This window comes from Notolepis coatsorum (assembly GCF_963971535.1).
Source record: "Notolepis coatsorum genome assembly, chromosome: 20".
Taxonomy (NCBI): domain Eukaryota; kingdom Metazoa; phylum Chordata; class Actinopteri; order Aulopiformes; family Paralepididae; genus Notolepis; species Notolepis coatsorum.
The window spans coordinates 46185921-46212081 of record NC_140184.1 but is presented as its reverse complement, the minus strand read 5'-3'; the positions used below and the strand labels follow the sequence as shown (position 1 = coordinate 46212081).

General features: G+C 43.0%; 1 protein-coding gene across 2 annotated transcripts in view; it reads right to left on the bottom strand.

The window, feature by feature from the left end:
- Nucleotides 1-26161, bottom strand: part of cd276 (CD276 molecule) — a 179675-nt gene that overhangs the window by 35696 nt on the left and 117818 nt on the right. For both annotated transcript variants that reach the window (XM_084337199.1, XM_084337198.1), the window contains exon 6: nucleotides 5068-5109. In XM_084337199.1, the coding sequence (XP_084193325.1) occupies nucleotides 5068-5109 (42 nt within the window). The remainder of the gene's footprint in view (nucleotides 1-5067; nucleotides 5110-26161) is intronic.

Here is a 26161-nt window from a genome sequence, read left to right as displayed (position 1 = left end):
GAAGGTGAGGGCTTCAGTCGGGCATGTGTATGTGTGTATGTGTGTGTGTGTGTATTTGCGTCTGTGTAGTCATGTGCGTGTTAATTTCTTCTGTGAGCGTGCATGGGAGCGTGTGCATGCATACTCATTTCCATGTTTTTATGTGTGTGCACACATGTATGTGTTTCTAAAAGGACTGGGTGCTGCTTGCCAGCTGCTAGCGAATCCTGAATTTGAGCCGTGCAGTTTGTAAAAAGAGTGTTTGTTTGCAGCTCTCGGCTTTTAAAAAGGCGAGGCGCACAGCCTCCTCCTGCCATCCGAATGAATGAACCTAGGTCCCCAGTTATCACTGGTTATTGTTCCAATCAGGCTGGCTTTGAAAGAGGAGGCGCATGCTCCTCCGGACAGCTCATTAAGATAACACACAAACGCGGCTCTGCCATCATCCTGGTTTTATTAGAGTGGGCATCATTTCAGTTCCTTTGTCTAAGTCAGGAACCTCTCGTTTTTTGGAGACAGATGGTGAAACAAAGCTGCTGTCTGCAGCGTTTAAAGAGGTATCTCAGAAGGCACGCCCAGTAGCTGAACTTCACCAGGTGTGGGGGCAATGGCGGGGGGGGGGGGGGGGAGAGAGAGAGAGAGAGAGAGAGAGAGAGAGAGAGAGAGAGAGAGAGAGAGAGAGAGAGAGAGAGAGACATTAACGTGTGTTGTCGGGCCTTACAAATACATTTGATTTGATTTATGATTTGTTGGGAGAGCTGTCGTCTAAACTCCCAGCCTCGTTTTAACCCTCCTATGGATGGGCGTGAGTAATTGATTACTCGAGTAGGCCTACTCGCCATTTCAACTGAACCGGTTTTTGAGGGTACTTTTTAAAATTTGGTTAACAACAAGTAGTCCACCAAAAGTGTCTGTTCTTGCCATTGAAACATAAATATCACTCTGAAATCCCACAAGATGTGAGTTGTTGCAGAAAGACACCACTGGAAGCTGTGGAGCATGAGAGCGTAAGGAAGATTCTATGGATAGTACGCTTAACATTAGTTAACTTTATCTAAAGGATAAAAACAGCAGTTTGTGTTTGTGCATTTCCAAATTGATACGGAAATATGCCATTCCATGAGCGGAGAGACCTGCTGCAGAAAGAGTGGAGGTAATGTAATTATTGCAAATGGAAACTGACTGTTTTGACTGACAATACGCATTAACACTTTCAGTGCCAACGACGGGAAAATTCGTTAGTTCGTGCCAACCGTTGAGCAGTGTTGGGAAAGTTCACTTTCTACATGAACTAGTTCAGTTCACAGTTCACAAATTTTTAAATGAACTAGTTCAGTTCATAGTTCATAATTAAAAATTTTGAACTAAAGTTCATGGTTTCAAAAATGAACTAATTTATAGTTTATAGTTCTTTTTTCAATACGTTGCAGCGAGCTATTATTTGTCAAATTTATTGCCACAACCCATAATAGAACCACAGAATACTGGCATTTCCATAACACTTTGCTGCCGCCCATTCAGTCCACACTAGTAGCAGCTGCAGCTTTCATCTCTACAGTATATTTTCTAAAACATGAGGAAAAACGTGCTGCTTGAATGGTCTTTATTAAGTATAATAATCTAAATATACTTAAAGTACCAAAAGTGAAAGTAGTCATTGTGCAAACATATAAACATGTGTCGACAATCCCGACATAACTCTGTACTAACACAACACGAGGTAGGAACCAGGCTGAGGTATGAAACTAAGGTTGTACCTCAAAGTTCAATATTCAAAGTGCAAAACATTTACTGACTTTAACTAAAACTCTTTTAAATGCTCATACACCGACGTCGTATAGTCTGACTCTGAGCGAGTGCAGAGCCAAGTGCGAGTGCTGCTGCTATACTAGCAGACTCCCCGAAGCCCCGCCCAGAGTGGTTGCCAGAATGGGTGGTTTTCCGCATTATTTTAAAGCCTGTTTACGGTGTGTTTTAACTGGGTTTTCGGCTGAAAGGCATATGAAATCTGGCACACTTTTGAACGCCGTTATAATATAGTGCTGAGAATGAACGCACTTTTGAACGCCGTTATACAGCGCTGAGAATGAACGCGTTCTCAATTACGTTCATCTAGCGGAAAAAACACCCGTTCAGTTCACGTTCGCCCAAAATACGAACGCGTTCACGAATGATCGTTCATTGAACGCGTTCAGGTACATCACTGCCGTTGAGTGCCAACGACGAGAAATCTCGTTGTTTAATCGTTATTTTTTTTTATTAGCGATTTCCATTCATATTTCATCAATATAGCCTCACGTTACCAGTGGGGATCTGTCTGAGCTCGAACAGGGAAAATACCGCCCCCTATCGTCTCTCCGGATGGTACTGCACCCCATTGGATTGGATTGAATGAAACGCATGAGGAAAATTTTTTTCCGGATTCCACATTTTACTTGTCAGGCAAGTAACCGGAGACAATCCCAGTCATTGCCCACCATCAGAACAGCGTGGAATATGTCTTTTGACCACCCAGCGTTGGATCAATAAACACGATCGATATTTGGAATGGCAATCAGGAATTGGAATAATATTTTTGGAGAACATCTGATCTGAGGTAAGGAATCTATTTTACAAGTATTGGGATAATCAGAGCTGTTTTCACCTATATATCAACGTGTCCCCTATGTGTGTATGTGGCTGTGAGTGTGTGTAGCTGATCAGGAAATAAGTAGGGCTGTCCCCGACTAAGGATTTGGATGGTCGACTATGATTGGCCAAAATTTGCCGTTAGTCGACTATTGGTCGACAAAAATAAAATAAATAAAAGGTATAATATTTTTTAAATCTTTATTTTTATTTTTTATTTTTTCATTCCATTTGGGCCGTGGGGGGTGCTTAATGTCTGAAGGAGTCGACTGAAGGCTTCTTGTCCTCTGCAAAAGCATGCAATTGGTCCACTGATGTAGGGGTGGACGGTATGGTCTAAAATTTATATCACGGTATAATTTGAAGCATAGACGGTAACGGTATATATCACGGTATCAGTGTTTCCGTTAGAATAATTTTTTTTGCCTGATAGGCAGGCTATATAAAGAATGACATCCTCAAGGCATGTAGATTTATAATATTTTAACTTAAAACTAGGCTACTTTTGCGTATAAAGTCATTATATTCCAAATAAAATAAGTCCTGAGTCCGTGCTGCTCCCATTGCAAACAGCCGGGCTGGATGCTGGATTTTGCTAGAAGCATATGTAGCTGCAGAGCCGCAGAGCCAGCGGCGCTTTCAGGTCTGGTCACAGCTTTCAGCCGTTGGGTGGGGGGGCGCTGTTGAGCGGACCTGACCTGAAAGCGCCGCTGGCTCTGCGGCTCTGCAGCTGCATGCTATTCGCAAATCCACTGCTGCCGCCGTCCTCCCGGCTCCCGCTGCAGCCATCGTTATCATAACACTACACGCATATCATAATGTTTACAGCAAACTGTAGTTGATCACCAGGTATGTTTTATTAACGTAGAATAATTCATATAAGAAAAACGATAGGGACATCTCTTACCTTTCTCCACTGGTTAAAAATGCCAGGAACTGAAATTGAAACTTGCTGTGCGCCGCGGTGATATGTGTTTATTATGAAATGACAATTGCGTGTTGACACGCCCACTGCGCGAAGCCTCCTAAATAACTTTTTCCAGTTTGCACATATCTATTATCTATGACTAATTCTATCTATTTTTAGGGGCAAATGCGATTGAAATAGTCGCGCTGTGGTTACATGACGTCATTGCTATTTTAGAGTTCATTAGATGGGTGAAATCCTCTTTCAGTGCCTCTGTGCCTGTTTTCATAGGCAGTTAGCCTCTGGTATGCGTGCCATTAGCGTTAGCCACGCTTCTAGGCCTCTATTCTTTTGGAAAGAATGATAAAAAATTAAAATAAAAAAAAGTATTATAAATTTTTTTAATTTTTTTACTATTCGACTAAGAGGTTGGTTAGTCGACTACGGCTCCTTTCTACCGATTAGTCGACTAATCGACTAATAGGGGTCAGCCCGAGAAATAAGATAATGGATTTTTCAGCCCGCTTCTATAGCGTGCATAAGTACACATACTATCGATAATCTAGCATTTATTTGAAAACTATTCATAAATAGGCCGAAAAATTACAACGTGTTTTGTGTATTACAGTAAAGCGTGATTCCTGCAGAATCTTTTTTTTTTGTTTGAAAGTTTTAAAAAACGAGCGTTTTTCAAAATGGTATCAAACGGAAATGAACCGATTAAAAAACAATCAGTTTCGACAATGTTGACTGCAAACAAGTCATTGATAAGCGACGGTCGTATTAGACACATAGCCATAATTTAACATATAGTTTATGCATTCAACAATTGTGAGAGCTCTGTCATTGAATAGAGCGGTGGCACGCAACAGGGTTAATAGGACTGGCACGGCTGGCACGGAAAGTGTAAAGCATTGGGTATATTACTGCTGCCATGCTCTTTAAGATGCGTTCTAAAAATGTATTACTCTAAACAATTACTCAAGCACTACTCCAGTAATTAATCCATCTGGGAAAACATTACTCGTGCCCATCCATACTCCAACACTAATGCTGCACTGGCTAGAGCCACAGCTGTGGGATGGCTGACCCGACTGGCGCCTACCTTCTGGCTGCACACGTCTCTCTGAAACATTCATGAGACAGGCCATAGGGTGAGAGTCATTGTCTACCTTCTACTCAGAGACCTGCCCTCACCTCTTGGCTTATTAAAATCACATGGTATTAACTTTGCCATTTGCAGAGAGGCTAAATAATTCAATCAGACTAGAGGAGTGAAATTTATGACTCTAATGACTTTAACACTTGGGGGGGGGGGCTACACGCTCACGCTAAACTGAATTTCATCACACCGCCATCAGAAAAGAAAAAAAGGTCAATTCAGCGATTTGCTTGAAAGGCAGAGAAGAAGTTCTACGCAAGGTCTAACTTGTTTGTGATTCCATTTGAATTCAAATGAGAATGGGTATGTGTCAAGTATGAATAGACCAGCATGAGACCACAGTGGAGAGAGGAAACATAGAAACTCAGGCTCCAGATGGGCCTTGGCTGACCTGTCTTTGACTCCTCTTCTTCCTGTTCTTTGGCCTCCTCAGCTGTAGAGAGAGCGAGAGAGAGAGAGAGAGAGAGAGAGAGAGAGAGAGAGAGAGAGAGAGAGAGAGAGAGAGAGAGAGAGAGAGAGAGATAAAGAGAGAGATTAGATTAACAAATAAACAGACACAGCACAATGAAAGTAATCTTTCTTTCTTTCTCTCTCTCTCTCTGGCTTGTGAAAGTGTATGGTGTGCTCATCTTTCACGGCGCAGTCTGAGGAGGTGATGGTCCTCTGCCTGCCCCCCACCCAACCCCCTTAGCCACTAGCTCTCTGAAAACACACTGTGAACTGAGCCTGGCCTGAACATGGCCCACAGTGATGGCTGTCACACACACACAAGCACATGTATGTGCAGTTACACACACACACACACACACACACACACACACACACACACACACACACACACACACACACACACACACACACACACACACACACACACACACACACACACACACACACACACACACAACTGGACACATACACTGGTACGTACAGTACACACAGACATACACACAGGAAGGGCGGCTGAGTGGCGCAGTGGGCAAGGCGCTCGCCACTAATGCAGGAGATGCTGGTATCGAGGTATTGGGATGGGAGAAAAAATAAAAAAATGGGGAGAAAAAGTGGATTAAAAAAAATACATACACACAGGCACAGACACACACACACACACACACACATCTAGCACTTTTGGCGCCCTAGGCGAGCTTCACCACTGCCCCCCCCCCCCCCCCCCCCTAGCTAGAACAATAGCTAAGAATAAATGTAAAGTGCACACTAAAGAATTAAAACAAATAAACAACTTAGCTAACAAACAATAGTAATAATAATAATAACAAACAATAAAATAACATGAAAATTTGCTTTAAAAGAAAATGATGTATTGTAAAATATGTTACACATGTCAAATAATCAAAATATAATATGCTAAATAAACAAACATATAAAAAAAGATTACAAATTCACTTTGTCTCAATAACTATTTACATTCCACTCCCTATCATCACACTTCAAGGTTAGCCTGTAGCTCCTACTGGTTTCCACTCTGGTAAACAAGAATACCCTGAAGACTCTGGCAGGAGCACTCATTCAAGGGTACTACGACTATGCTTGCACCTCATGGTACCAAAGCACCTCAAAGGTGCTAAAAACAAAATTACAAACATCACAAAACAAACTGGTCAGACTACTACTTGACCTTACTCCTAGAACCCACCTCACCCCTGCCCACTTTGACTACCTAGGATGGCTTAGAGTAGACGACAGAGTACAGCAACTTGCAATGGGCCGGGTCTACAAGATACACTACACAACTAGGGTACCCATGTACATGTCAAAATACTTCCCAAAGGTCAGTGAATACCACGACCACAACACCAGAGGAAGCTCCACAAATCATGTTAAACCCAGATTCGGCTCAAACAAGGGACTAAACACATTTCGCAATTATGCCAATTATGTCAATGTGGAACGCTCTACCCAAAGCTGTAAAGGAATGTGAATCACTACCCACTTTCAAAACCACTCTCAAAGAGCACCTACGGGAGACTGCAATTCGAAACTGGCCCCTGTAAATGTCCTAACCAAACCCCCTCCAATGTACAGTAAATGTCCTAACCCAATAATACATGAGACCCTCTTCTTGGGACCAAGTAAGGTTTCGTCGATATTCCAATGTACAGTTTCCCCCACCCCGCCTACCCAAAGAGAGTGAGATCCTCCTGATTAGCTGTTGAACAGAGAGCTGAGATTTACAGTGTTATATATATATATATATTATGACTGGGCACGTAGTTAGCACACACATAGACAAACATACCAGTACACACACACACACACACACACACACACACACACACACACCACACCACCGCCACACACACACACACACACACACACACACACACACACACACACACACACACACACACACACACACACACACACACACACACACACACACAGAGGTCAAAGTAGGTCGGCGACGGAGATAATGGATTTGTGGATGAATCTACTGTATATGTATTAGTGGTCCAAGCAATGAAGCTGATGGAACCCTGTTGTATGTGTTAGACTCTTCTTCTTCTCCATTAAAAGTATCTGGGTCTCAGAAACCCTACCAGCTCCAGTTCCCAAACCTGGCACAATCCTACCCACTATTCAGACAAAACAAATGATACCGATTGTCCAGACTTTTGACAAACGTTTGGCCTGTAACTTAGAAACAAACTTATTTTTGTCCTGGATTATGTGGGTCCAGACGCATCTATCACTATAATAGACATTTGTGTCTAGATACGTTTTTTTTTTGCTACTCCTCCAAATGTTTTGCAATCGTCACCAAATTTGTTACAGAACATCTCTGGAACCGAGCCAAAAAAAGTATCTTTTCAATTCCATAGTTTTGCTATAGCTGGCCCTCGAAGTTTGCTCAAGTGCTGTGGGCAGGGCTTACTGTATATTAGAAGAAATGTCAACACTTTGTGCTGTCGCAACCACATCCGGTCATAAGTTTACATAGCCATAATGCTTGTTTGGCCCATGTAATTTTGTTACCTCAAAATGTGAATGTCAACCATGTGGAAATTTGTGCATGTGGCATGTTTTCAAATTCTACTGAAGGTCATATTAAGTTGAGTCATTTAGATTTGAGTACAAATCAGTTTTTTTCCGCTACTCTCAAAATTTGGCACACAGCATATCTGGATAGAGCTGCATAAAAGTACTTGTTCCAATTTTGTAGGGGTGGGACGATACATCGATCCAGATCGATATATCGATCTATTATCAATTATCAAATAGGATCGATGCAACGTAAAAAGATCGATTCATATTGCGATACTCTTATTTTGAAAATCCCCTTGTGAGCATATCCGCCCGGCTGCAACAACAGCAGTAGCTCAGCGCAGCTCAGCGTGTGTAGACGTTAGACACCATTGCTTCAGAGTCCGCCTATTTTGCCCGAAATAAGTGCCTGTTGTTTTTTTCCCCACAAGGGGTCAAATGCATCTAACATGCTTTCCATCCTCGCCATTCCTTTATGCCCACGTCGCGTTAAATACCGAAATTAACATTGCGTTAGCGTGAGCTAACTAAGCTAAGCTGATAGAGAGAACAGCAGAGGTCCACTAGGGACTGGGAAGGAGATAGCCCCACTAACAGGATCTGGCCGGTACTGCACCTTCTGTCTCCCAATATGCCTTTTCCAGCCAAAATACAGCGCTGTGATAGGATATTAATATCGGAAAAAATGAAAAACTAACCAAAAACAGTGAACAGGAGGTCTATTTGTATTAAAAACAATAGATTGTTTTTCATTTAAATGTCTGGAAGAGATCAAAAATAAAAATGTCAAATGATATTTCCATTGCCTTTTTTTGTTGTTGATTTAAATGCGACGGGCGCTCACGTAGCAGACGCAGTAGATGAAACTGATAACTGAACCAAATTAAATGTCGAAACGATACAATGAGTTTGTGTAGCAAGTTTTCCTCCGAACTTGAACAAGAGGATCCTCTGGGGAAATTAGGGAAACATCCACATAATTACAGTGGCAAAACATATGCATGCTTCCTGCGTTGATTTAAAATATATGTGCTTGTAAGTCAGCACACATCCTGCTCTTTTTTTGTTGATTTAAATGATACTGATTGTGTTAAATGGGCATATAATATCGTCTCATATCGATCGCAGGCACCTGAATCGAATCGTATCGTGGCAGACTTTGTGATATCGGAAAATATCGTATCGTTGTCCAAAGAATCGATATCGTATCGTGATGAAACTGGTGATTCCCACCCCTACAATTTTGTATATCTATTTTGTTGTAAACTGAACACTGAGTGCTGAATGCTGCACAGTGAACACTGAACACAGGACATTGAACACTTCTGAACACTGTAAATTTGATCTAGCCTACTTTTCAATCTTTTCAAACACTCTACTTCCTAACATCCTTCCTATGCCTCCTAACATGCTTTATATCACCCTTCATATCACCTGTCCTATGCTTCCTAACATCCTTCCTTTTTTTAATCAAATATTTGTATTTATTTTTATACATAAAACAAGCCAAACACAATACAGTAACAATAACAATAACAAGACCTCACAATACCACAATAATAATAACAACAATGACATTAGCAATAACACAAATAATAAACACAGAACATAACATAAAAAATCAACTTATACTATTACAGACAACACAATAGACACCACAAAAGACAATTCCTCCCCCACTCCCACCCCCCCCACCCCAGAACCCCCCCAGGACCAACACCCCGACCCCGCTCCGCCGCTAGATTGTGGACAAAAGCAGCCAAGCAAGGATCGAAGCATGCAGATTAGGGTTGGGCATCGTTTGGATTTGAACGATTCCGGTTCCGATTCCGATTCTCCATTTCGATTCCTGTTCTAAACGATTCTCGATTCTGATTCTTTGAGGTGCAGGTCAAAACAGGTCACAGCTTATTTCGCAGGATATATATATATTTTTGAAAACTTTCATACTATATCTTTCATACTATATTTCATACACATCTTCATACATAAGATGTGACAACACTTTCACCTATAAAGTTGCACAGGTAAGACGTGACATTATTTTAACCTATACAGTTGCACAGGTAAGATGTGACATTACTTTAACCTATAACGTTGCACAGGTAAGATGTGACATTGCTTTAACCTATACAGTTGCACAGGTAAGATTCAACATTACTTTAACCTATACAGTTGTACAGGTAAGATGTGAGATTACTTTAACCTATATAGTTGTACAGCTAAGACGTGACATTACTTTAACCTATATAGTTGTACAGGTAAGATGTGACTTTACTTTAAGCTATATAGTTGCACAGCTAAGATGTGACATTACTTAAACCTATATAGTTGTACAGGTAAGATGTGACATTACTTTAACCTACATAGTTGTACAGGTACGATGTGAGATTACTTTAACCTATATAGTTGCACAGGTAAGATGCACTGAGTTTGTAAGAGTCCCAGGGTCCAGGATAGATAAAACAAGTAATCAAATAATAAAAGAAGCCATCTTGGCTGGCCTGGTGGTGGTGGCTGGTAGTTGGTAGCCTGGGGCTGGCCTGGTGGTGGTGGCTGGTAGCTGGTAGCCTGGGGCTGGCCTGGTGGTGGTTGCTGGTAGCTGGTAGCCTGGGGCTGGCCTGGTGGTGGTGGCTGGTAGCTGGTAGCCTGGGGCTGGCCTGGTGGTGGTTGCTGGTAGCTGGTAGCCTGGGGCTGGCCTGGTGGTGGTGGCTGGTATATGGTAGCCTGGGGTTGGCCTGGTGGTGGTGGCTGGTAGCCTGGGGCGGGCCTGGTGGTGGTAGCTGGTAGCCTGGCCTGGTGGTGGTGGCTGGTAGCCTGGGGCTGGCCTGGTGGGGGTGGCTGGTAGCTTCCTAACATCCTTCCTATGCTTCCTATCACCCTTCCTATGCTTCCTAACATCCTTCCTATGCTTCTAAACCTGTGCATTTAGCTCCCAAATTGTATTATATTACCATTATATATATATATATATATAATACTTTTTTTATTGGTGACCCATTGTTTTTGTTTTGTTTTTCATTAACTGCTTTTATGTTGGTGTTGTTTATTATCGTGTCATGTTACAGCTACATCTAAAATCGGTTGTATCTTGCGAAACAATTAAATAATTTCCACATCTTTAATTCCACAACACCATCTTCACACTGCGGTTGTGCTTGAGAGCCACCCTTTAGTTGTGTGCGACGGGCGCTCACGTAGCAGACGCAGTAGATTAAACTGATAACTAAACCAAATTAAATGTCGAAACGATATAATGAGTTTGTGTAGCAAGTTTTCCTCCGAACTTGAACAAGAGGATCCTCTGGGGAAATTAGGGAAACGTCCACATAATTACAGTGGCAAAACATATGCATGCTTCCTGCGTTGATTTAAAATATATGTGCTTGTAAGTCAGCACACATCCTGCTCTCCTAGTCCCCATTTCTCTGTGTTCCGCTATGCTATATTTTGAATCCATATTTTACAAACACACACTCCTGCATACAGTATATGCCCACAGGTTATGTTTTTGTCTACTGTGATTCATTCCAATCTCTAGTTTCTTTTTTTTCTCCCCCTTTCTCCACATGGCATGTTCATCATCTATTTAAAGCAGCCCACTCAAACCTATGATTTGGTAGAATGTTTTTTTTTTTTTTTTGTGTGGATGGAATAGTTTTAGAAGGTCATATTTTGAGCAGCACATTTCTTTCTGCAGTCTGATGCCAGAAGGATATTTTTGTTATTTTACAATAATGAGAACGCTGCAGCCCTCCCAGCCCAAGTATATGACACTGAGATGTAAAGGTCGACACACTCGGCTTTATAGTACTAGTGGCTTATAGTGTGACAGATAGCCACACCCATAGCCTAAGAACTCACCATTGCACTCATTAGAAATGATGAAAAATATATATACTTGTTTGCCCTGGAAAAATAGATCAACAATGTACTATAGGAGAACATGGGAGTACATTGATTTGATTTGATTTTTATTTAGTACATACAATTTATACAAAAGTATAAAAACAAGGGGTACAAGGATAACATGTGAAAGTCTGTCGACTTGTTTCCAACATGGTCCCAAGAAGAATACAATAAATCACAAAGAAAGAGTTAAGAAGATAAGATAGATACAACAAGTAGATAAAATAGACAACACAATTTTCTGAAAGAGCCTCATTACAGCATTAGATGGGAGGCCGAAGGTCTCTAGAGGCTTCCGTTAATGAAATGATTGATCTGGTTTTACAGAGTATATGTTATTGTAATATGAACTACATAATATACTATAATAACACATTTCCGTTTGTTGGCAACGGTTTTTGGGTCATATCTTTATGAAAATTAATGTGTTGATAAGATAAAAACTACCTACGTTTGTGAAAAGGGGCGTTGCTGCGGAACCAATCAAAACGCGTTACAACGTCAGGTGACTTGATTTCTCCCAATGACATTCCTCAAGCTCCGGAAACTAGGAAGTAAATTTGCGACTCGTCTGTTGACAACACTGGATTTAGCTCTGCATCGGTAAGCTCTCAATACTCATATACATTACTATTGAAATTAGAGCTGCCGCGGTATTGATATTTTCCTTACCGCACGAATTTGCGAAATATTTTCTACCGCCGCGGTATTACCGCACAGTGCGCACAAAAAAAAAAAAAAGGTTTGAATGCATTTTTTTTTTTTTAGTAGTCTACTCTTATAGCCTGCCTCTAGTCTAATGGCGCTTTTCCACTGCATAGTACCTACTCGACTCGACCCGCTTTAGGCACCTGGTACTTCGTTCCTTTTCCACTGCAGCCAGGTACTACCATAGATATCTATATATATCTATGGGTACTACTCCGTTTGTCTCCGTGTGGGGACGCAGGCGGCGCCGCTTGTGTACACTGAAAGCTCCGTGGGCATAGATGTCCGAGGGCTTGCAGCAAGCCAGAGTTTAACACAGTTTCAATCAATCAATCAATCAATAACAACATTAACCAGACTCTCGTTGCGTCTATTCTGCCAAAGCTAACGTTACCTCTCATTGTGTATTCTACCAAGCAAACCCGGGTTTAACGTTACCTCTCGTGTATACCGGCTGACGGTAGCATTAGGCTAATAACAACAACAAACTTAACACATCAGCGATCTTGTTGTGACACTAAACTCTCCGCTCGGTGGTAAATTGGGTTGATGTCGGTTTTGTTTCATCAATAAATGAGGCAGAATACACAGTGAATCCATTCTTTTTTGTTTATTGCACTTGGTTCTGTCGCAAACAAATCCTGAATGAAATGCATCCTTAGCGAGGCAGTAAAGATGGCGGCGCGGCGTTCTGTTTTCGTTCAGAGGCTACAAAGTGTGACGCGTCTCTCTTCTGACCAGTCAGTGGTCTGCAATGTTTCACATGCCTTTTCTGGTACCACTTCTACCCAATAGGGTCGCTTGGAACCGAGTAGGGTATGTCTGCAGAGCCGCAAGCCGCAAGCCAACTTTATTATTATGATAAAAAACAGCGGTGACGCGGTATTCAGCCTAACTCTGCGGTGAGCGTGATGCAACAACGATACCGCGGTAATGCGGTTATCGCGGCAGCTCTAATTGAAATGCATTTTTACTTAACTTTACAGCATTATTCAAACGTGATAGGAAGTTATGAGTCATCAGCTGTTTATATGCAGTCCGTTTTGACTTCCGATTACACATTGGAAAATGTTGTAGCCAGCTCACAGACTAACGTTACGTTAGCATTTTAACTTTCTCAGATAGCAATCTAACATTACATTAGTGTAAATCAAACAACTCTAACCCAATACTAATAATAGTAACTTGTTTCACATCTATTTATGACATACCAGATTTGTAAATACAGTACTGTTTGTCACAAGACGTTGTCACAACCGTTACATATGTACAAAATATACTGTCTCATAAATATACTCTTCCAATATATAAATATATTGTTTTAGATGCTGTTGTCACTATGAATTACAAATGGGGGGCCCTGATGTAAACAAGACAAACGTCTTTCTCTGGTCTGCATCCCCTTAACAATTGTGTGTATTGAGCTGTACTGTACTGTATCCATTCTGCAATCTGTTAATATGATGAATAACGTTATCTATTGTAGTAACAATGTTCCAAAATGTATTGATTGTTTTTCTGTTTCCCCAGATGCTCAACCCTGGACCACACGACAGATATATTCTAGGCCTAATTAACCCTAGCCTGAGGGTTCTATAGTAATCAATCATGCAAGCTCAAAGATTGAGCTCTTGAGGTGACTGGCCCTGCTCTATATCAAGAACCATTATCAGAGTGGCAACTGCAGGACCTGTATTTCCCAAAACAATGAATATTATGATTGAATGAGAGGCCATGGTAAACAGCACAGTGAATAAACAATGTGCAGTCCCCTTATATATTGTTCTGGATAGAAGTGGGGCCAGGCTAATCTGCAAGAGCTCAACTTTTGAACAAGGATGGTCATCCTCTCACATAAGCTGTCCGGGGACGACTCACACAGCTCTCTACTCTCTGGGCCCTGGACTGGACACCCCTCCACTGTACTAGTTACACATGACACACATACAAATGACAATAACACTATGTAACAACCATCAAATGCACTCACAGCACACACATCCACACGCACACACTCACTTTAAACAAACAACTGACTGCAGCACCCACTTTAGAACACCTAAACACACTTTATATTTATTGGCAAAGAATTTGCACTACAACCCATACCTCATTACACCTTACTGTAAATTGTACCTCATCCCATTTCTGCATTGTACTGTATAGTATATTGTATTGTAACTCAGTTACTTTTCTACTCTGCATTGTACATTGTATGTATATATTGAACACTTGTCTACGTACTTGACTTCTATTTTATACTTATCTATTTTTATCTAGCACAATCTCTGGAGCAAAACAGAAAGAAGCATTTTATATAAAAGTATTCTGTACTTCTGTATGACAACTAATAAAGAAACTTGAACATCAAAAAATCAACATTCTGTTCTCTATGCCAGGCTAGATCTGACCTTGACTCATGTTACAGGATTAATACACACTTTATACACAAATTGCATATAGCATTCTCTTTGGTAGCATTCATTCTGTGTTTATTGTGTCATACCGGGGAATAATATTAATATTATTATGTCCTATTGGGGACATAATTTTTAATTCTGAGCAATTCAATCGTTTTTTTTATAGAGAGGACGTCTGACATTGATTGAAAACGGTTAACAGATTGCAGAATGGGTACAATACAGTACAGCTCAATACACACAATTGTTAAGGGGATGCAGACCAGAGAAAGACTTTCGTGAGAGACCAACAAAGTGAGGTATGTAATACATTTCGAATCAAATTGTGGTCGGTTAGATCTAACGTTAATATCACGTTATCCATCTAATGGATAGCAAGCTCACCTGACGTCGGTATGGCTTGCGAAATACAATCTTATAGTAAGAAACAAAACACAAGTTGAACATAGTTTTGAACGTTTTATTACAATAGTATTTAGGTCGGACCGTCAGATAGATCTAACGTTAATATCACGTTAACCATCTAAAGCTCATCTGTGACGTCGTTATGGTTAATACAGTGCGAAATACAATCTTATATAGTAACAAAACAATACACAAATTGAACATAGTTTTGAACGTTTTATTACAATAGTATTTACTGTCTCATGTTGTGTATAATCCAGCTAGCGTTCCAGTCAGATCCATTCTCCGTTGTTCTTGTTGACAATTTTGGGGTCCCGAAATCCCGTTTCTGTATCCTGATTGGTTTATCAGCTAGAGGTGTCCAAAGATATGCATGAGCAAACATTTAATTTAAATGTAAGATTACGAACACCGATGACCAACAGACGGCTGGCCAACAAACGTATTTTGACTCAACATAATAACTAGATATCACACACAAAGAATTGTGTAGTCTGCCAACATGGATCAATCAAGTTCACTTTAGACAGACTCGGCCTCCCATCTACATGTCATGTTCCTGTTCTTCAAGAGTGGTGGCCAAGCACCCTCTGCAACCTATTGTTGCAGATGTCGCTTCACACCCCTCTTGAAGACAGCAATAGTGGGGGAGTTTTGGATGGCCCTGGGCAGAGAGTTCCACAGCCGGCAGGCTGTAGACAGAAAGCCATTCTGTGAATAGGAACCCTTTCTAGGCTCATAAACTGAGAGCTGTCCAGACCGTAACTGTCGTCCGTGGACCTGGCCACGCAGGACAATGCGAGAGCATAAATATCTGGGGGCAGATCCATTTAACATTTTATACATGTCCCAGTTTCAGAAAGGAGACCCTCTGCTCCACAAGGAGCCATCCCACCTCATTGAAGTGACATGGCTCAATATGGGTTTGAGGTGGCAGATTTAGGACCAATCGTATGGTCTTATTTTGGCTGGTTTGTAGCCTGTGTTTACTTTCCACTGTAACACCACTATACCAGTACGTACATGCATAATCATATTGGCTGAGGATCATGCAGTTGGCAAGCAATTTCATAGTTTCCATAGTTAAAGGGGATATATTGTGAAAATGGCCTTTTCCTGTGAGTTGCATTGTTTTTACAGAATTAAGGGTTTTTTAATATGTGCATTGTGACTTTTCTGCAGTTCAGCTGTGACAAGAACCCTCCTTCTTGAAATTATCCATTCATAATTGCAGCCACAATCGCTGTAGTTAATGACATGTGTGTATGTGCGTGTGAAGATATCTTGATAAAATGTGCGTGTACAAGATCGCAGCTCGTGCATACATCTTCTCTTTTCTATCTAAGTTGAACCTAAAATATGTTTCTGACAACATATTTAAAGACAAGATTGCTATGCTATTGCTGGATTTTGAGTCATATTTGATCTGCAATATCTAATCTGAAAGTTGAATCTGAATTCTGTACAGGCTTGCGCATCACTGCTAGATGTACGATAATTATTGTATTTGTACGATAATAGCAGCTTGCTCATTACAGGCACAGAAACAGCCCATTGAGAACAGGACTGAAACAGAGAGGTATAGAAGCTGCTAGAATGCATAATCTGAAAAAAGACGTGCTTAGGGACCTCAAAGTCACAGAGGCTCTTCACTTAGCAAGAGAAAAAGGCCTCGCCTCTGTCCTGATTCCCCTGGACCTGTCAGCATCCTTTGACCCAGTCAACCATCAGATCCTCCTCACATCCCCTGCAGGAATGGGATTTGCAGGTTCTGCTCTGGCATGGCTGTCATCCTACCTCAACAGCAACTCCTACCAAGAATCTTGGAGATGCACCCTGTTTCCCCCACCCTCTACACTCAGACAGGTGTCCCCCAGGGCTCGGTCCTTGGATACCTCTTCTCTCTCTACACCAAATATCTGGATAACATTATCACTTGTCATGCCTCCTCCTACCAGTGCTATGCAGATGATACTCAACTCTTCCTCTCCTTTCCACTGTCAGATACCCAAGTCTCTGAACAGATCTCAGCCTGCCTCAGCCTGCCTGTACAACATTTCCGCCTGGATGACAACCAACCACCACACTAAACGAGAAAAATGTCGGCTGAATCATCCCCACTAACCAACCTTTCAATCACAGAGTAGAACATAGCCATGGCTCCGTCCCAGATTGCCAAAAACCTAGGTTTGGTCCTTCACGACCGGCTGAACTTCTCCACTCAACAACCAGAACCTGCAGATTCTTCCTGAGTAACGTGAGAAGGATCTGCCCCTTCCTGACAAAAGAAGCCACCCAAATCCTCCTGCAATCAACAGTCATGTCTAGGGTTGGGCGTCGACCGGTAAATGGTAAATTGTGCATTTATATAGCGCTTTTATCCAAAGTGTCTTGCTCAAGGATCTACCTCCTGAGCCACTGTACAAATCTAATTATTTTACTATTACAGTATGTACTTAGTACATAATTAAATAAGTACAATATTATTTATATATATATATATGTATTTTATTTATTGATTAATCCCCCACTGCACTGTTTCGTTTCTTGTCTGTGTTGGTGTTTGTTTACTGTGAAAAAAGAAAAAATGCATACACTGTATTGCTGCAACAATTACCAATGTGTTTACACAAATGGCTCAATAAAGGAATCTGAATCTGAATCTGAATCTGAATCTGAATTACATAATTATGATGTCTATAGTACTATATAATATGTACTATGCTACTATCCCTATACTACTACCTACTATGCTAATATGTCTATAATAGCACTCAAGTTCAACACTGTTTAACACTTTAATCGCCGGAAACGCCGAAACTCGTCATTTCCCGCCATGCTCATTCTGCCGAAGACGCCGTAACACGTCTTTGATATCAATATTTCAAAAATCTGTGATCGAAATCATATTTCTCCCCCGGGGACCTGAGATATACTGCTGAGCTCCACTCAACTCTCTAACGGTTCAAGAGCGCCATCTGGTGGTTGATCGGCAGATCGGCCAACAGGAAGTCATGTGGATGAAGTGGTGCTCACCCATATTTCGTCCGGGCACTCGCTATCATTAGCAGGACTCCATCTTGACACAGTGAACACCGATCGGTGCAAAAAACTCGACAAACAACATGATTTGGACGTATATACTATTATACAACCTGGAAATGGATCGGGTATTTATACATCCCATAATAGGAATATCTCTGCACCACGCTCATCGCCCAACGGCGCGAGGAAGATACGGTAAGATCCAGCGTTATTTTCCAACGTGTTCTTTACTAACTGCTCTGATGATCATATCACCCACACTAGATGAATGATATAACGTTGCCCACGGAATTATAAACGACCCCCCGCCCATCCGGTCATCATCAGATCATACGTAGATCATTCTAGAAGTACGTCCAGTTGAAATTTTTTATCTCGCACAGATTCCTACCAAACTGTATTTGATCATCAATATAATGCATTTAGGGCTATAAATCAAGTTCTGGAGAAAGCTGCAGAAAACGATAAAAACATACTTATACTTTAGACCGTATTTTAGTATGAATATGTGAATGAAAAAGTATAACGTTGCTACACCCTGAACAATAGATATAGGACATTGAATGGGCCATAATAATGTCAATTTAGCAATACAATTTAAAAAGTTATAGCCCTGCAAAGAAGGGGAACTTCTCCATAGACAAATAGAGATGGCGAGGGATGGTAAATTATGAATTTAACCATGGCGATCAAAGTGTTAATGAACAATACAACTTACTCTTAGCTGCCAGTTATATATAGTTGTACCTGTTGAATACTTTATAAATACTGTAGTACACAACCAACCTTTATTTCATGCTATCTCATATACGTATACAGCTTGATAGCAAACACTACCGAGTGGTGAAAAGTGCTCCCAGGTCCAGCCCCACTCCCCGGGTCTCGGTACCCTTCCCCACCCCCCCTCGTCGGGCCTCTGTTCCCAGGTCCAGCCCCCCTTCCCGGGTCTCGGCGCCCGTCCCCACCCCCCCTCGTCGGGCCTCTGCTCCCAGCTCCGGCTTCCCTCTCCAGCTCCCTGTTTCTCTTCCTGCCTCCCCTCTCCGGGCATGTACCCCCGTTTTCACCCCTCCTGGATTTTTCGCCTAGCCTCCCGGCCCCTGGTCTCCTCTCCCTGGGTCCCCTCCGGGGTTCTGGCTTCCTCCCTCGCCTGGGTCCGGACATTGTTCTCGGGGGTCTGGAAGCCCCCCGTCGAGGGGGAGGTACTGTTACGTTCCAAGCTGGACCGGGCATGAGAATAACATTGGACAGTGCTCTCCTCCTGACATTGGCTCCCTACCTCCCTCTGGTGACCTAAGCCCGATGGTGCGGTCTGCCATTTTATGTTGGTTGCACATAATTGATTTGATTTCTAATATTCTGTTATCCTGGGCCATCCCTGTCTGTGTTTGATGTCACCCCCCTGTTGGGTTGTTGTGTGTCATTGCCTTTGTGTCTAGTTGTGTTTATGGTGTCTTTGCTTTTCTGTCTAGGTTGTGTTTGTGATTCTGTGTTTTGGCCAGGTGTTGATCATTGTTAATTAGTGTTGGTATTTAGGTGTCTGTTTGTCCTCATTTCCTTGTGGTGTCATTTCCTCCAGTACCCTGTGTTGTTCCCGTGTCGTGCCTGCCTTCCCTGTTGATGTCTAGTGAGTCCTTGCCTGTATACTCCTGTCGTTTTCTTGTTTTCCTTCATTGTTTTGTTAGTAGTAGTGTCTTTTATTTGTATTGTATATTGAATCAGTAGTAAACACCCCTTCTTCAAGCATCGCTCTTCGTCTCTGCCTCCGTTCCTTCTCCCTTGTCTGCAAACTGTGTTCTCACCTTCATCATCACCCCCAATCGTTACAGATATGAAGTCATTTGTTCATTAACAAGAGCAAGAAAAGAAGAGAAGTAAGGAAGGAAGGACAGATGGAAGAGCAGGAGGAGGGAAGGAAGGAATGAAGTAAGAAAGGAAGGACGGATGGAAGGAAGTAAAGAAGGATAAAGGATAGAAGGAAGGAAGAAAGGATGGAAGGAATAATGGATGAGCAAAACAGAATTCTAAAACACCTTTCTTGTGAGGTTTGGTCTGTTCCCCGCCACACGCTCCGTTCCTTTAAGGTACTATGTTGATTGATGCATTCCCCGCCACGCGCTCCGTTCCTTTAAGGTGCCGTGTTGATTGGTGCATTCCCCGCCACACGCTTTTGAAGCAAGTATCGATCTCATCACGCAGCTGTCACAGTTTGTAATTAGCGCCCCTGAAGGCTTTATATACACAGACCTTCTTGCTATCGTTGTCGGGTCGTTCTGGAATACAACTGCTTTGCCTGCTTTTTTCCCGTTGCTGTTTCCTGGTCTATATTCTCTCCAGGACCTTTCTGTGGAGAACTGTTTGGAGCTGCGCCTTGTTACCCGTTACGCGTTGCACTTGGGTGAGTGGAATCAAACCCCTCTGGATAATTTGGATTGTGTGTTATTGAAGAAACACAGAAGATATCCTTTTGTTTGCTCTGGATAAATTCTGATTGTGTGTTATTGAAGAAACACTGAAGAGATCATTTTGTTTGCTCTGGATAATTCTGATTGTGTGTTATTGAAGAAGCACTGAAGATATAATTTTGTTTGCACTGGACTCAGCCGGATTGTGTGTTATAGAAGAAGCACTGAAGACATCTTTTGTTTGCACTGACTCTGCTAATTGTGTGTTGGGGAAAACACTGATACCTATCTCTTTCTCCGTTTCCCACCTCGAGGAAGAGCTGGGAGTATCTGCAGAGCCGCTACAACATCATATGCCAAATTCCCACCACTGTCGCCAGGAGGATTCTGCAGAGCGGCTGATGACTCTGCCGGAGGCAGTCTCCCTGTTTGTTTGATTACTGTACCTATTCCATCTTTTGACTCTGTAAATAAATACGCCCTAGCATTTGGCTAACTCTGAACTTCCTGTCTGTGCCGTTGCGTTTGAGGTCGGTTACAAACCATAACATTTCTTGTTGCTAAACTAACAGAAGAGTGCAAACTTTATCATTTGTATTTGTATTTGTATAGAATACCGGAAGTGGGCGTGGTTTATACGTTGTTGTTTTTTTTATTGTACAATACAAGATGGGAACAGATGTAATCAAATTAACAAATTCATATTAGATTAAAGGAAGTCACGTTAAATAATTATATATGCATATTATGAATATATTTCTACCTCCTCATACAGTACTTGTCATCTGTATTTGTGCTCTCTCTCTCTTTATTCGTATTTTTTTTTATCCACTTTTTTCTCTCCTCTTTTTCTATTTTTCTCCCATCCCAATTACCTGCTGTGCCAATTCTCCCCTCCCCTGTCTTGAACGTTGCTCGCATATGCCCCCCACTGGCCGGGTTGTAGGGAGGATAGAAGCCTTGCATCACGTGTCCCCTCCGATACACGAGGAAGCAGCCTGTCACATCTTTTCACCTGCCAGCGCGGACTGTCATTGGCGAGGTGTAACGTGTGGGAGGCTCACACTACCCCTGCCATTTCCTGTCTCTGCTGTGCAGGCGTCCCCAACCGACCTGTAGGAGTCGCTGTCCACAACGTCCAGATTACCACCCATCGACTTCCACCCACTAACTCTGCCAATTGAGTTAGTATGACGACTGGCCCAAGCCGGAGGCAACACAGACAGCCGGAGTCTAACCCGGTGTCTCTTGCGTTGGTGACGAGCGAAATGTCCGCTGCGCCACCCAGCCGCCATTATCTTTATTCTTATTTTTAACTAATGAGAAAATTAAAAACATATTTACAACAGTATTACATAACAGTAATAGTATACATTAACTGTTTATTTATTAAAAAAGAAAAAATGCCAGCCTATAGATGATTATGAGCCTATTTAGCACCCTTTGTGTTAAGAGTGTAGAACAGCAGGCCTTAGCACACACCCCACCGTCCCTCTCCTGCTAAATCAAGTGTGTTCTTTGTATGTAGCTTGTAGACTGATAGGCTGCCCAAAATATTTGGTTGTTCTCTGACAATAAAGTTGAATCTAATCAGATCTAATATTTGTATGATGTTCTGAAAGCAGCTTTATAGAGCAGAACAGTTTAAGTGTGATACCTTTTAATCCTAAAATGTTCACGTCTCTTCTACAAATTCAAAATATTCAAGATTTTGTTGAAAGTCTGTCATCTAATGAATTATTCATAAGAATGATGAATAGCCTAAATATCAAATTTGTGGGCTGTTTTCCATACATGAGGAAAGAGGAGCGGATACCGCCCCGGTTCCAATAACATAGTTTTCCGTGTCCGATCGTTAAACTGAAATGATCACCATGTCCGTGCACATATTATATATTTGTTATAATATTTGGAATGGTGTGTGTCTGGATAAAAAACTTTATTGTGAATCTCCGTTACCAGTAACTGCATTTGTATTTGTCATGGTAGATAAATTATATCTATAAAGCATATTCATGGAATTGGCGTAAGTAAAGGCTGCTCTTAGTGCAGTAACCTAGGAGAGGAGAGGGAGGAGGAGAGGGAGAGCACTGTGCGTCTTGGGTTGGTTTTAACATAGGTCTCCAATGATGTGCACACAATAAATACAATTAATTTCACATGCATAACTCATGATGATTTAAGACAAGCTTAAAACAAGCTTTTTCTAGGCTTTTGAAAATATAGGGGATGCCTTGCTTGTCATGGAGCAGCCGATATGTGAGAGAAAATGCCAGCCTTTTTCTTTATCTCTTTTGACGTGCAACTTTATTTCCATGGGTCCAAACTAAGAGGCAGGGCAGTTCTACAGGTACTGTAGTTTTTGACAGCAGTCAAATAGGTAGTTCTTGACGGCAAACAGATGGTGTGCCTTGACGGAGTGCATTGGGTCAATGGAGCTCATAAGCATAACATTATTTCCCACATTTTCCCCCAGAATAATACAATTCATATCGTAAGGTTATGTATATAACCAAGTTCTATGAATTATGGCGACGCTCAGCATCATCTTGCACTGTACTTCACTTCGTGCACGTGCACTGAATAAAAAATTCCATCATGTACCTTTACATCCCAACATTCGTCTGGCCACACCCCCATCCGCTTACCTTCATAAGCAGGTGTGTGGTCACCTACTCGCCTCCTTCCCAAACTTTCACCACAAGGCGATATCAAGGGCCGCAGCGGCGTCTGATGCTGAGCGTCGCCATAATTCATAGAACTTGGTTATATACATAACCTTACGTTCTATTTCATTATGGCTTTCGCTCAGCATCATCTTGCACAAGGGAGGCTGAGCGGGAGCCATAGCCAGACAAATGTACCCCGCTGAGGCCCCCCACAACCATCAGACTGGGGAGGACCGAGCCCCCCGACCCTCCCTAATGGAGGATACCCCCCCTATTGGAGGCTTACGGGAGGGAGACGGATCCGACCGTGCGAAGAGGAACTCAAGCAACTCAACGCACAGGGTGAGCAGACCGTGGCTTGACCCCACGACTACACACACGCACAACCCGCATGCCACCAGGGAACGAACGGAAGGAACAACCTCGTTACTGCCCCCAAAATCACGGGGTCAAGAGCAAACCCAACCCCGTGGCAAGGCTGTAGCAGCGGAGCGCGAAGGAAGACCCAGACCCACTGAAGGGACTGGATCCCCTGGAAAAAGGGGGCCCGGAGAGGTCAATGACGCCAGGCATCAAGACCCCACCAGGCGGTCACTTAGTGACACCGCCCCCCACATCGCCAGCGTATTCGGATAAGGCCCCTCCAAGAGCGGGCCCTTTCCCCCCAATAGCACACTGCCTGGCACACTGACCCTGCAGAACAGGCAGTCAGCATGGCCGTAAGCACTCAAAAAGGTTAACCAACGGAAGCAGGCAGCGCACCGGGGAAACCAGGCAGCAGGCTGTAACCTGAGCCTGGAGCACTGCGGACGAGACAGGCGCCAAAGGAGTCAGCTGAAAACAGCCCCCCCGGCGGAAGGGGCGTATGCTGGCATTGTTGATCACCATGACAAAGCCTCCATTAAAAAAAAACCACCCAGAGGGGTCGAGGCAGAGAAGGCTGACATGATTGGCAGACGTCATGAACGTGCAGGGGCACACTCAACCGGGCAACCCGGGAGTTGACACTGCTCCAACATACCAGGGAATCAACTACCCTCTCGGTACAGACGGTGGTTGTTCCTATAACCCCTCAAGAAAAAAAACCAAAACACACCTGCGGGTATACACCAGCTATACCGCAAGTGTTTCAGTTTCCAAAAAAGGGTTATCCCAGGCCTACGGTATCAACGAAACTTTACTTCGGACCGGGCCCGGCGGCTCGGGAAGCACACAGGGTTACCAGAGGAGGTCCAGAAGACCAACCCAACAGCCCCCTCTTCGTTATGCGTGAGAGAGAGGAGCGAAAGAAAGGAGAACCAGCCCCTTATGATAGTGCCAGGTACAAAAGAGTACCCAACAAAGGGTCTCCAAAACGCCTAACCCTGTGATACCCGGGCCGACCCGGCATTTTTCCCCCTGAAAAAAGCCCAAGTCCCTCAGGGTACCAGAACAGCAGATCTGCATCCCCAGCGGACAACGGGTTAACTGACCTGGACCAGCGTGACCAGAACCAGTCCCGTGCCCTAACCACGCCTACATGCCTTCTCCAGGAGAAGGGGCAGATATGCGTGTTGATCTAAAACATGAAAAGAGGGTGCCACCCTGACGGGCCGGTTTGAACCGTGCTCGGTGGCCCACCCCAAGGGCGTGAGACCCCTCTACCTATGTTCTGATCTATTCCGTTAACATCCCCCAGATATGAACGAGAATCCGTCGAGACCCAGTAACAGGCTCTCGGAAGAGGAAAAAAAACCCATCCCAGTTGCTTTATAAAAACGCTGTTTTAATAACAAGCAACCAAGGCGTACTAGCCACCCGCATGATTCTTATCAGAAACACCCCGAGCTAGCACTATGCATGCGTCGGGACACAAAACACATCAATGAACAGTCTAACCAGACCCCACATTGATCCCTCAAGGCGCCTGGGAGAACGACAAGAAGGGTGTGGTGCTTCATATACTCCACACTCTTTTATTAAAAAAGAAAGAAACACAGACTGACATGAATCCCACTTGACGCAGCCGAGGATAAAAACTGTTTACATTTTTATATCCCGTCATCCCTACCACAGAGGATAGATGGAACTCCCCAGAGAGACTTCCCACGTGAGCCATAGATTGAAAAAGCCATGGTAACCTTGAGTCATGTGACCAACCGACTCAAGTTACGCATATATCGATAGTAGTGGAACCGTAATTCCTACGCTCTATCCCGACACTTTGACAATAACAGACCTTACATACGGGTCTAACTCACGGAAGCCATCGTCAAATAGCAACGTGCGTAGTGACGTGTGCTATGACGGGGGGAAACCCAAGACTCAACGCATGTTAATAGGTGCAGAGTCTGGGAAACCCTCCCCCCCCCCCTCCCTGCCAAGCCGCCTAACAGCTTGGCCCTGACTGGACTAACAAGAGAGGAAATAAACCCCCTGATCAATCAGAAGAGGGAAGGAGGGGTTTATCCGGTACCCCCTCACAAGCCCAACCCTTGCATACAACAACAACTAGCCATATGATACCTTTAGTAGCAATGCTAATGAATAGCGCAAGCTAATACAATGCACGCTAACCACAGACAATCTGTGAACAGGGTTTATAACAAGACCAAGTCGCGTGTGTGTGTGAATCCTACACCCGCATCCATGTTGTAACACAGAAAAAACACTGATAGAGAGAGAGAGACCGGCTGAGCCGTGGTACGTTTTCATACGAGCATTACTGCAAACCCAACACAACAGTGTTGTAGCTCAATATCACTGTGTAAGCAACAGAACACACAACTAGCCTCTACCTTTATGTGGAGATTCAGGCCGAGGCAGAAAAAACCCTTTTTCAACCGAGTGTAGGCTGCAGGCCTTGCTTAAGCTCTAACATGAACGTAACCCTCCTATCAACCCATACTAGTGAAGATTCACACGTTGCAACCCCATCATATGTT